Here is a 13,996-nt window from a genome sequence, read left to right on the forward strand (position 1 = left end):
TTTTGACTTTGAAATTGCCTCATATTTTGCCATTTAGTGCAAGACTTATCGAAATCAAAGTAATATAGGAACATTGTTTGTCTAATCTATTTATTTCTTTTGTCTGAATATCCGTGGAAATATTTTGACCCCATTCTTCAGTCAGTTCTTCGAATAGTCAAGCGCGCTGTCATCAGACAGCTCTTGTTTATTAAACTAGCACACAACTTGTATTGGCGTAATATCTCGGTTCCTTTCGAAAACTGGCCAGATCCCATCATGGGTTCCAGAGTTATAGCCCCTTAAAGGGACAACATTTGCTATTTTTGGCTTGTGAAGATGATAGAGACCACATTTTGCAATCAGCTTTAATCAAACTTGCACACAACTTGTATTGGCGTAATATCTCTGTTCCTTTTGAAAACTTGCCAGCTCCAGTCATGGGTTCCAGAGTTATGGCCCCTTAAAGGGCCAAAATTTGCTATCTTTGTCTTGTGGACACAATAATTACCACATTTTGCAATCAACTTCAATCACACTTGCACGCAACTTGTATTGATATATCTCGGTTTCTTTCAGAAACTGGCCAGATCCCATAATGGGTTCCAGAGTTATGGCCCCTTAAAGGGTCAAAATTTGCTATTTTTGGCTTGTGAACACGATAGAGACGACATTTTGCAATCAACTTTAATCACACTTGCACCCCAACTTGTACTGGCATAATATCTCGGTTCCTTTTGAAAACTAGCCAGATCCCGTCATGGGTTTCAGAGTTATGGCTTTTGCAGCCATATAGAGACTTCATTTGAGGTTAATTTGATACAGACTTGTAAAATATCTTCAACAAGAATAAATCTTGGATTCCATGATGAATCTTTCAGATCCAATCATAGGGTCCGGAGTTACAGCCCCTGATTGACCCCGAAAAGAGCCAACATTTGGTAATTCTTACCTTGTGAACACGATAGACGTGACATTTTATATTTGATTTTAACCACACTTACACACAAGTTAAGGGGCAGAATTTTCTATTTTAGCCTTTTCAGCTATATTGAGGTTTCATTTATAATCTGATATGATACAAACTTGCACAGAATGATTATCTTGATGATCTCTAGGCCTGGATCGAAACTAGGTCATGTCGGGTCAAAAGCTAGGTCATCAGGTCAATTAATAAGAAAAGCTTGTAAACGACCTAGAGGCCCCATTTATGACCCTATCTTCATGAAACTTGGTCAGAATGTTTATCTTGATGGTTCCTAGGCCAAGTTTGAAACGTGCTAATATTGGATCAGAAACTAGGTCACCCAGTCAAATCAAAGGAAAAGCATGTTAACACTCTTGTTCATTTGATGTGCATGAAACTTGGTCAGAATGTTTGTCTGCATGAAATATCCTATGAATTTTTTTCTGGGTCGTGTAGGGTCAAAAACTAGGTCACCAGGTCAGATCAAAGAATAAGCTTGTTTACACCCTACGGGACACATTTTTATGTCTCCCACCCCCCGCCCCCTCTGGGGGAGACATACTGTCTTTGCCCTGTCCGTCCGGCCGTACGCCACACTTCATTTCCGATCAATTGATCTTCAAACTTCATAGTGTTGTAGGGCTGCTGGAGTAGACGACCCCTACTGTTTCTGGGGTCACTCCATCAAAGGTCAAGGTCACAGGGGCCTGAACATTGAAAACCATTTCCGATCGATAACTACAATAACTAGAGAACCACTTGATCAAGAATGTTGAAACTTCATAGGATGATTGGTCATGTAGAGTAGATGACCCCTATTGTTTTTGGGGTCACTCCGTTAAAGGTCAAGGTCACAGGGGCCTGAACATTGAAAACCATTTCCGATCAATAACTTGAGTACCACTTGACCCAGAATGTTGAAACTTCATAGGATGATTGTACATGCAAAGTAGATGGCCCCTATAAATTTTGGGGTCACTCCCTTAAAGGTCAAGGTCACAGGGGCCTGAACATTGAAAACCATTTCCGGTCAGTAACATGAGAACCACTTGACCCAGAATGTTGAAACTTAATAGGATGATTGGTCATGCAGAGTAGATGACCCCTATCGATTTTGGGGTCACTCTGTTGAAGGTCAAGGTCACAGGGGCCTGAACATGGAAAACCGTTTCTGATCAATAACTTGAGAACCTCTTGACCCAGAATGTTAAAACTTCATAGGATAATTGGACATGCAGAGTAAATGACCCCAATTAATTTTTGGGTCACTATTAAAGGTCAAGGTCACAGGGGCCAGAACATGGAAGACCGTTTCCAGTCAGTAACTTGAGAACCACTCGACCCAGAATGTTGAAACTTCATAGGATGATTGGTCATGCAGAGTAAATGTCCTCTATTGTTTTTGGGGTCCCTCCGTTAAAGGTCAAGTTAACGGGCCTGAACATGGATAACCATTTCCGAGCAATAACTTAAGAACCTTTTTATCCAGAATGTTGAAACTTCATAGGATGATTGAACATGCAGAGTAGATGACCCTTATCGACTTTGAGGTCACTCTGTTAAAGGTCAATGTCACAGGAGCCTGAACATGGAAAACAATTTCCGATCAATAACTTGAGAACCACTTGACCCAGAATGTTGAAACTTCATAGGATGATTGAACATGCAGAATAGATGAACCCTATTGATTTTTGGGTCAGTCTATTAAAGGTCAAGGTCACAGGGACCTGGTCATGTAAAATCATTTCCGGAAAATAACTTGAGAACCACTTGACCTAGAATGTTTCAACTTACTAGGATGATTGGACATGCAGAGTAAATGACCCCAATTAATTTTGGGGTCACTCTATTAAAGGTTAAGGTCACAGGGGCCTGAACATGGAAGACCGTTTCCGGTCAGTAACTTGAGAACCACTCGACCCAGAATGTTGAAACTTCATAGGATGATTGGTCAGAGTAAATGACCGCTATTGGTTTTGGGGTCACTCCGTTAAAGGTCAAGGTCACAGGAGCCTGAACATGGAAAACAATTTCCGATCAATAACTTGAGAACCACTTGACCCAGAATGTTGAAACTTCATAGGATGATTGAACATGCAGAATAGATGAACCCTATTGATTTTTGGGTAAGTCTATTAAAGGTCAAGGTCACAGGGGCCTGGTCATGTAAAATCATTTCCGGAAAATAACTTGAGAACCTCTTGACCTAGAATGTTTCAACTTGCTAGGATGATTGGACATGCAGAGTAAATGACCCCAATTAATTTTGGGGTCACTCTATTAAAGGTTAAGGTCACAGGGGCCTGAACATGGAAGACCGTTTCCGGTCAGTAACTTGAGAACCACTCGACCCAGAATGTTGAAACTTCATAGGATGATTGGTCATGCAGAGTAAATGACCCCTGTTGGTTTTGGGGTCACTCCGTTAAAGGTCAAGGTCACAGGGGCCTGAACATTGATAACCATTTCCTATCAATAACTTGAGAACCTCTTGATCCTGGATGTTGAAACTTCATAGGATGATTGAACATGCAGAGTAGATGACCTCTATCGATTTTGGGGTCACTCTGTTAAAGGTCAATGTCACAGGAGCCTGAACATGGAAAACAATTTCCGATCAATAACTTGAGAACCACTTGACCCAGAGTGTTGAAACTTCATAGGATGATTGAGCATGCAGAGTAGATGACCCCTGTTGATTTTAGGGTCAGTCTGTTAAAGGTCAAGGTCACAGGGGCCTGGTCATGTAAAATCATTTCCGGAAAATAACTTGAGAACCACTTGACCTAGAATGTTTAAACTTAATAGGATGATTGGACATGCAGAGTAGATGACCCCAATTTATTTTGGGTTCACTTGATCAAAGGTCAAGGTCACAGGAGCCTGAACAGTGGCTTGAGAACCACTCGGCCAAGAGTGTTGAAACTTATCTGGATGACTGGACATGCCAAGTAGATGATCCCTATTGCAGCCAACATTCAGTGTCTCTTTGACTTTCGCTCCTGACCCCTGTTGACTTCTTGCCTATACGACTTTGCATTGGGGGAGACATGCGCTTCCTTACAAAAGCATCTTCTAGTTTATTCTATCTTCTTAAATATTGGTCAGAATGTTTGTTATCATGAAGTCATGGACAAGTTCGTATCTGGGCCATGTGGGGTAAAAAAATCTAGGTCAAATCAAAGTAAATGCTTGTTTACACTCAAGATGCCACGATTTTTGGTCCAACCTTACTGAAAATTGGTCAGAATATTTGTTTCCATGTAATCACTAGGTAAAACATGTTTACACTGTTATGGCATGTTACACAGGTGAGCGGCGTAGGGCCATCTTGGCCCTCTTGTCTGCACTTTCTCTTTTTTCTTCTTTTCTCTGTAATTACTTGATGTATTTGAAACAAACTTGACATAGTTATTCGTCATCATCTGACATAAGGGTCATTACTCTAGCACCAATATTTCAAGATTTAAAGTTTCCACTATATATAGAGAGGGAAGAGTGACCACGCCCCCTCCCCCGGCGGCCGTGTTTTTTTTATAAACAGGATAATTTGAACAATCTTGAGTTTGTAGAGGGTACTATAAGGACCAATTGTGTTTTACGAATAGCTGTTTCTGCAATTTTGACATTTTTACATTTTCATTTATTGAGGAAAAATTGTACGCACATGCCAGGAGTACCTATAGTAAGCTACAGACAAATGCGCGGCCGCCAAAAGGGTTAGGGATTTGCATCTAGTTTTATTATTTAAAAAATGTAAAACTTACGCATGCCATTTGTCCTCTATCATGTTTGTATAATTAATGATCGATTAGCAAAATTCTATGTCGCAACAGTTGTCTTATGATTTTGCATTAAGGTGTATAAGTAAGGCTCGAACATTCGACCTCCTGATTACAGAACAGGAGCCTTATGATCCATTAGGCCATTGCAGCCATTTGAAATAGAACATGTATTAATATCTTGCGGGTTTCCTGTTCGGGTGGGCCACTAAGGCCCATTTGGACCTCTTGTTTTATATCGGTGTAAACATGTCCCTAGAAATTGAAAGCTAAAAGCGTAATAACAGCGTAATAACATGAAATTTACGTACATGTAATTGTATTGTAAGCAAAGTATCGTGAAATGTCAAGAACGTGATGTTTGAACATTTGTGCAAGAGATTTCCTATGTTCGGCCTTTCAGGTCTTCTTGTGGCGTGTGATTGTTGTTGAGTTGTTATTAAGGGAATAGATGGCCAAATGTCTGCACGAACTCATTCTCGCATACCAGATGTCTACCGTGGTTCCCAGGATGGTTCGTCTCGTGATTTTGACGAACATGTGATGGATGAGAATGGCACGAACTGCGCTTAATCAATTTGCAGTTAGAATTAAACTTAACAGGTACATAGGGCAAACTTAATTCAAGTTTCATTGATTAATTAAGTAATCAGAGACCTAAACTAATGGATCAATCTGAAATTTCCTTCATAATATGAAAGTCTGATAAGCAATTAGGAGTCAATTAAAATATCAGTTACCTCCCTTGACACAGTACAGCACTACTCTCTCGTGCACACATGCATTCGGAAGGTTTGTTCCAGTATCTAGCAAGAAAAAGTCGTACACCGGCTCTAATAAAAACCTGGTTCTAAAGATTGATATACAGTTCTTTGATGTATTTAAAATACACTTTCAGTCTAGGCAGTATTATTCTTGATACAATAAGGTTATCATAATAGTAGCTCGATCTGGGATGCTGTTTTCGGCTCGAGTGGGTTTTGTCAGATCGGATCTCACGAGGCGCGCATGGCTTGCAAAATCCACGAGAGCCGAAAACAAAATCACAGATCTAGTTACTGTTATAACGACCCTTTTACTATATATCCCCAGTTTTGTTTGTTGTTGTTATGGAACCAAATATCTTCTTGTTTATCGATGTTAAAGTAGAACTTAGTGAAGTTTTATGGGCATTATTTATAGAACTGTATCAGGTTATACATATTAAATAAAATTAGTCCGCGGCAACATACAATACAAAAGGTATAATACGGAGTTTATTTTCTGCATGTTCATACATACTTGTGAAATACAAGCCGATTTTTTTTACAAAACCTATATAGGTTCATAATAAAACTCGATACGACTCACCCAGAGTAAACACAATGAAATGGGTATTTTCTACAGAATTTTTATCAGGACGAAATATATGTCAGAATTTTTAAATATACTTACACTTCCGTACAACCATTCATATATGGCAAACTATAGCCTGGGAAGCCGTTGATAATATTCGTGCTTTGTCAGAAGAAATCATACCAAATATCTGTGCATTAAAGATCCCACTTAATTTGCTCTAATTAGTGTTAATTGGCATTCATCGTGTTTCTGATAGTATCAATTATATTGTCAATTTGCAGGTAGAAAATAAGTTAGAAATTGTAAGACTGGATTCCTAGGCTAGGCAAACTGTAGCATATTAAATGACAAAAGTCCGATAAATAAACTGTACATGATCGCAGATTATTTCGTATTGTAGAATTGAAGTTAAATTTATTTACGTTGTAGGAAAAATGTAGTTAATTAACTCGACATTTTTGTGTAAATTACAAATAGGCTTGAGAAAAATGCAGCCGGACATGGCATTTGAATGACACGTACGTCTTTCAGTACAATCCACTCAAAGCAGAAACTTTGCGAACTGGCCTGTGCTGTTTCTTATTAACGGTAATGGCAGCACTTTCAACAAACATTATGTAGTAAATAACAACTCGTAGGCTCAATCCATTAATACACTGGCAAATTAGCAAGATTTGTTTACACTGGCGTAAAACTGACATGGAATTTGTGTAAACGGAGGTTTTTGTTTACAGTACAGTCATGACGGTAGGTTATTTTAATTCTCTCTAATTACAGCATTTTATTCCATCACAACTTTTGTATTAAAATGTATTAGGAAATCATGTATAATCTGGAAATTATCATGGAAATGGTACTTATTCACTTGACTTATGCACTTTGTGATAGTAGTCTTTAAAACTTAAAACTTTAATATATTGGTGATCCTATATTGAACTGTTCTTTGTAACTGCAAAGAGCTATAAAAATAAATATTTTATACTTCTTTGGTAACTGCTGTATTTAAGTCGGTATTTTTTCATGTGCAAAATATAGATATATTTTTATTTGGGGCCGTCTTAGAAAGAAACTACACATAAAGGCAACTTTTCGCTTTGACAGAACAAACTTTTGTAATTGGTATAAGATAATGTTTTAACACTCCACTACGATTTAATAATAAGAGCTTTTTTGCGTTTTTTTTTTTTTTTGTTTCTCAAATTTAAAACAAAACAATCCACAAGAGAAGGGAATAAATCTATAATTGACAGTAAATTTTACTGAGTTTGTCAAAATGTTTCACTGATTAAAAATTGACAAGTTTTAAAAATGAACTGTCTATAAAATGTTTGTAACGACGTAGATACATAAAATTCGGTATAATCACAAATACAATGTATCAAAATCAGTGAAAAATCTTTTATGATTTTAGGGGTCGTATGTAGCAGCAGCCACATACACTGAATGCGGTCCTAATGTTGCCTTACCGAAAAAGCATTTTCTTTCCCTTGTTTAGGATTTTCCAGCGGGGTCCGGACCTGGTCACGATAATGCAAACTTTCCAGGAAATATGTGCATTTGTCTGAAAATATTACTGCAATAATTAATATTCTCTAGATATTTCTTTATTTCCTGAAAATGTTTTAGCGCAAAATTTCACATTAATTAATGCTCGAAATTGCCACTTGATATTTAGATAGCTGCCACGATAACATTCTAAACTATCCTGAAAATTAGTACATTTCCGATATGTCAAAGGTCAAAGTAAAACATTTAGTTCAAATGTTAAGTCTGTTCGCATAACCTAAAACATTCAAGGTAATGACTTCAAACTTGACATACAGGTAGAGTGCGACTGGACAGTGTGCAGAGCAGATGGACCAGAATCTACATTACTCCCGCCCTCAAACAATGAATTCATTTCAAGGAGAGAGTTTCTAAAAAAAGCACGAAATACACCATACTTCCACAAAACGTTAGATTTAATCAGCTGAACATGTATGCTAAAACAACTACATCGAAAAATTACACTTGTAATATTTTCTGCTTGTGTGTAATCTATGTGTCTTCTCGTTCATTCCATAAAAGTTAAAAATGCTGTTTAAGGAATTATGAACTTTTGGTGCTTATGGTAAAAAATCAACAATGTCGACGTTTTTGACCTAGACAGTTGTTATATTTTACGCTTTGTGTTTCAGATTTACAACAAAAATGGCAGTATGGCAGTAACTATTGTACAACGATTAACAACACAAGTTATGCAGGTAAATGTTTTCCAACAACAAACAACATAGCTTAGATTCTTTAATGACTCGAAATATAACCATTGTGTCTATTATACTGTTTACTGTGTAGAGCTGATGTTAATCTGATAAACATTTTATACTTTACATTTATTCTTAGACGTTCACAAAACTGTCTGAATGACAATTTTACCTATCCGTCTTGCATTTTCACAGTTTAATTTCACTACCAACTGCAGTAACGTACATGACGTTACGTTTGACCCAGCTGATAGCTCAAACTATAAGGCACATAATGCATTTGTTTATAACGTGACTGCCACAGTTTTCGTTATGAACAGAATATATTATGATTTTTCTCTAAATATGTCTAAACGGTTTGAATGTTGATGGACATATTAGAAAGTTTTATTGAAATCATTATTTTTGATTACCTCCCTTTTATGACCTTATGAATACAAGTGTATGTGCTTCGATTTCTAATCTCGATTCTTTCCAAATTTGCTAATTCCTAACTTGATACTAATATTTTGTTTCATATCATTTTTCTATTCAATGCATATTAGCTAAATGTTTGTTCGATAACACATTTCAAACAAATTATGGAATACCGCCAAATTTACTGTAATTTATCCCATATAGGAGAAAACCTTTATAAGCTTAGCTTTCGGATCTTATCCTTTTTCAACATGTATAATATCGTTATTGTAAATTGTAAAATGTAGTATGCACATATGTTTGAAATAAAATATGTTTAAATCAAGTGTATGTGCATTTTTTCAAACCATGTAATTATTTATGATGTCTATTTGGACAGCTATTTCATCTTTTTTAACACAAAATTCAAAGCCTTGTGGAACTTTCATACTCGAAAACGCAATGGCTGTTAAAGGTACTTGCCCCGTATGCTGCGTCTTGTTTAAGTAGCGTGCGTATAGGAAGTGCATAAAGGTAGTGGACCCGAAATGACAATCGGAAACTTCCGTACACCGCGTTTTCTCCGCATGCAGTTTCGGCAATCTTCGGTAAGAACGGAAAACCATTTGCTTAATGAGCTACATTATTGTCCGAAGAATGCCGAAACGCTGCACAAGAATACGTAATTTCACAGAAATTACCGATTGCATTGCGGTACGGGTTCACTACTTAAAGGCCAAATAACTTAATACCTAGGTTGTACATATTAATTGAACTTTTTACTTTCTGTAATGAATCTTACCTTTCGCTTAATGAAAGGGCAATATGTAATGTATTCAAATTATATTTGAAGGCGTTGAACAACACAAATGCGACAGTCAATGTGCCGAATTCCGGTAATATACAGCTTGATGATGAGGACGACTTCGTGGATAGAAATAAATGGAAAAGTGTTGAAAAAATGGTTCAAGTAAGATATAGCATGTTCTGTTTTATTTTTCCTTTTGGCTACAAGAAATGAAAATACATTTGAGCCGTGCCATGAGAAAACCAACATAGCGCGTTTGCGACCAGCATGGATCCAGACCAGCCTGCGCATCCGCGCAGTCTGGTCAGGATCCATGCTGTTCGCTTTCAAAGCCTATTGCAATTAGAGAGTTATCGAACGGCATGGATCCTGACCAGACTGCGTTGGTTTTCTCATGGCGCGGCTCATTTACAGCGATATCTTAGTTTAGTTATTGTTAAGTAGAAGTTACTGTTTCGTCGGCATTCACGTCACATTTTTCTGCATGTGTGCTTGACCGCATGCTTCCACACAAGTTAGTCTTTGGCATCACGAGGTGACAGATAGGCCAGTTTTCATAAGCCTTAGGCTATATTACAGGTTATCATAATTTGGCCCCTTTTTCGAATTAGGAAGTTTAGACGAGAGTTTATCAGGTTCACCATTTACCATCCAAACTTCTTGCAAGCGTCCACTTAGGTTTAATAACTTAAACTTACATTTAAACCCTGCTAAACTTTTATTTTCTATGAAGGCTGACATAAAAACAATGTCTCATCAATTACTATGCTAAATGCTTTCAAGGGGATCTAATGTATTATGTAAATAATATTTTGATATTTTCATATATTGTTGAAAGTGCTATCATTAGACAGGTCTTATCTAAATTATAGGGCAGACATTTAAACTGATATTGAAGGACGAGAACATTACATAGCTAGAAAACCATGTTCTTCTTAGAATACAACTTAAATGTGTTTTTATTAAATTCTTATTTTCTTGGTGTTGTTTGGCACTAACGTACATCAGTCAGAGGCGGAAAATGCTAGGGTCTTGTTGCATCGTTCAGTTGAACCATTCCCGTTAGGATGACTGCTGAAAAGTCAATACATGTATTTTATTGTGTTTTTTGTATTAACTTACCACAGTATACCACTGGTTTAGCTAGACCAGAATATATGTGCAGCTAGAGGGACTCCAAGGGCATACTACCCTAAGAAAACAATTTGTCTAGAATGCCTGTAGGTGCATATCTAGGACAAAATACAAAAAAACTAGCAAGTACCATAGTTTAAAATCTAATAGGTTCTGCATGACTGGGCCTACATTGCCTATAGATATATGGAGTAAGACCAGGGTTTTTATTCAGACTTATTTGTTTATTTTGCAGATTCTTTATAACCTGAGCACTGCTTTGGCCGTCATCTCGTCACTAGTAGGCATGCTCCTCTTCCTCACCATACTGGACAGGAACCTGCGCGAAAAATCTCAGATGTGGTACCTGTATCACCTAACGGCCCTCTCTGTATTTGCTGGATTAATTCTGCACACAGCCTCTCATGCCGGAATTCTAAATGACAGCAGACAGGCATGCTACTTTATCATGTATGGTGCAGAGTATGTCACCTTCGGCTTAGGGATGAACGTTATTTTGATCAATATCGAAGTAATTTTCACTAAGATTTTGAACCTTGAGAAATGGGCCTCAAATTCATTTTACAGATTTCTTACATCGATCCTGTTCGGCTGGCTTATCGTCTGCATGGTTATTGCTCACGTGATCATTAACAACAATAGTGCCAGTGAAAACACCTTTTGTTTCATGCTGAAGCAGAAATCGTTAAGAACGGCAAGAGTTGTCCTTCGTTCTCTCGTGCCGTGTGTCGTCTGCTTCCTGATCACCTTTGCTGCATTGATCACTTACTATCTGAAACGGTCCAGGATCACTTTTACGACAATGTCTGGAGAACTGAAAGAAATACGAACAGAGGGTCGCAACGATGAATCACAATGGCTGAGATGTGTCATTTTCATGAACATCGTTTTCTTTATCCGGGAGATTGCCATGGTGGTTTTGTACTTCAAGGATACAATTCAAGGCCCCGACGAGTATAAATGGATAATTTTCGTTATATTTGTTCACGTTCAGGCAATGTACACTGTGCCATTCTGTATGTTCTTTATAGAAGACGTGCGCATGTCGCTGAAAACTATCGCAATGAAAGTTTTGCAAAAAATTTCGTTCGGGAAACTGAGGCTTGGAGATGACCTTGAAAGCTTAGCCGTTAGTTTTGGTAACCCGTCTCATTCCGATAACTCATAAAAAAACTTTGGCAATGGCATATAATGAATGCACTTTTATTAATGTTTTATATGTATACGCCTCTCGCAACTCTTTACAATTATCTAAAAAGACGCTTTATAGTGTAGTCTCTTTAATCAAAAGTTGTTTTTACATGAAATTTAACATATTAAAAGCTTTTCACATGTGCTTCTTTAAAATTTCCAATCCTCAATTAGCTACCTCTTCCATTCTTAGTGTTGACTCACAAGTCATTCATACTTGTGCTTACCATTACTAAATGTTTCACACACGGGAGATTAACCCGGATAATTGCGCAAACCTCACTTTCAACCCCCACAGGTCACTGGACAGCGAAAACAAGTTGTTCCCGCCAGGGGAATCACTAACACATGATACTAAAAAAGATACGTTATATAAAACACAAAACATGCTTGTGTACAAATTTTTAAAAGAGAATATAAAAAAAACTATTTACGCCAGTACTCAAAGTCTTTATCGAAAACAGAGCAACAAAACAACACCGTTACAAGTCAAAAGACAAATGCCATTGCAGCACAGTCTCAATGGACTTTTACAAACTTTGCATGTCTCAACATCTTGAGGTCTTCGCCTTACAAGAGTGACGCTAGGCGATTTTGGCCGCTTGTTTTATTCAAGCGTAAACAAAGGTACCTGTAGTGGATTATAAAAAATATTTCACAAATTTGTAATACCCTAAAATTTCCTTATGACTAGTTATTATCATTATTATTAGGAAAGTGCCAAGAACGTGTTGTTTGAATGTCAGTGCAAGCGATTCCTAAGCAGATTTTATATATTAAATCCTCAAAATAATAAATATTTAGGTGTAAAAAAATGTTTGTTTCTGGTATCCCTACCAACCCTAAATTTTTGGCCCGACCCTAAATGTTTTATGGCCTTGGAGAATATTTTTTCAACTTTTTAAAAGTTGCAAAACTGCACTTTCTATGCTTTAACAGTGACGTTAGAAATCAACTTACTGATGCTCTAAAGGCACAACCCCCTTATTTGTATTCATTTTTGACACAAAAATAATTTCCGAAGTCTCACTTAATACCCCCCCCCCCCCAAAAAAAAAAAAAAATTCCGACCTACCTACCCTAATTTTTTGGAGCATGTTACCGGAAACAAAATTTTTGTAGGCCTTAAATAAGTCTTTACAAACACTAAATTACAAATGTACATTCGATTTGAGTATCTTATTGCTGTGTGCATGTTGGAGGGGTGTGTATGGAGTTTAGCCCTTACCATGCTGGACACGACTGATTCTGCCTTTGCGACCAGTGTAGATCATGATCAGCCTGCACATCCGTGCAGTCTGATCATGATCTGCACTGTTCGCTATTCAGCCAATATCTTTTTTGTAAGCACCCCTTTTAACAGTTAATGGTACTGTCCAGATTGAAAGATGGACAAGTTCATTATAGAATTTTAGCAGGGTAAGGATTAAAATTCATAGCCTAGTATTTACACAATTTATATGAAAACTGCAGGTTGTGCAATTAGAAATTTACTGAACTGGTGCATAGCGATGAAATTAATTCCCGTTTCATTGACTAACGAAATAATCGGATTCTTTTATTAATCGGTCAATTTGCAATTTACTTCTTAATTGGAAAATTTGATAATTAATTAGGAGTCATTTAAAATATCAGTTACCGCCATTGACACAGTACGGCACTATATACTCTCGTGCACACACATGTTCAGAAGATCTGTTCCAGTTAAATTTTGCACTATCCAGTAAGGAAACGTCTTATATTCCACACTGACACCGGAAATCTTATCAAATTTACAACTGCAAGAAATAAGCGCCAGGATAGGATTATAAAATAAACAATTTCATCCAATCTTGATCCGGATGTCGCTTAATTGTATGGCTAACTATACATGTACATCAATTAATATCAGTCGGCAATCAATTTTCGGTTGCTGTGCATATAAATGTGTTAAAATAACGATGATGCTTTAGAAATAAAGAAATCGGACTTATAAAATAATAGTTCTTTTCTTCAATCTTCTACGCAGTGATCTCCCTTACCTGAAGTTGAAGGGAAGCAGCTCCTGCAGTCTGACTTTTCTTAAAAAGACTGCTCCAGTCAAAATAAGAAAACTCATATTTGGAAACTTATTATTTCGTACTGGTAACAGGAAGAGTTTGGTATATTGTATGGAAGC

At 37.2% G+C, this 13,996-nt stretch overlaps 1 protein-coding gene across 1 annotated transcript; it reads left to right on the forward strand.

Annotated features, from left to right (window-relative positions):
* The first annotated feature begins 4,697 nt into the window (after positions 1–4,697).
* LOC123532451 (uncharacterized) lies at positions 4,698–11,983 on the forward strand. The gene is made up of 5 exons (XM_045313886.2): positions 4,698–5,331; positions 6,544–6,813; positions 8,244–8,309; positions 9,559–9,675; positions 10,883–11,983. The coding sequence occupies exons 2-5, from the start codon at positions 6,808–6,810 to the stop codon at positions 11,813–11,815; spliced, it is 1,122 nt and encodes a 373-aa protein (XP_045169821.2). The 5' UTR covers positions 4,698–5,331; positions 6,544–6,807; the 3' UTR covers positions 11,816–11,983.
* The last annotated feature ends 2,013 nt before the right edge of the window (positions 11,984–13,996 follow it).

The sequence above is a fragment of the Mercenaria mercenaria genome, chromosome 11 (genome assembly GCF_021730395.1).
Source record: "Mercenaria mercenaria strain notata chromosome 11, MADL_Memer_1, whole genome shotgun sequence".
Classification (NCBI taxonomy): Eukaryota; Metazoa; Mollusca; class Bivalvia; order Venerida; family Veneridae; genus Mercenaria; species Mercenaria mercenaria.

Excerpts from the sequence above, each read along its gene's own strand:
- LOC123532451 (XM_045313886.2), top strand. Across the intron at positions 8,310-9,558 it reads TAACAACACAAGTTATGCAG|GCGTTGAACAACACAAATGC; the intron begins GTAAATGTTTTC and ends TTATATTTGAAG. Across the intron at positions 9,676-10,882 it reads GTGTTGAAAAAATGGTTCAA|ATTCTTTATAACCTGAGCAC; the intron begins GTAAGATATAGC and ends TTTATTTTGCAG.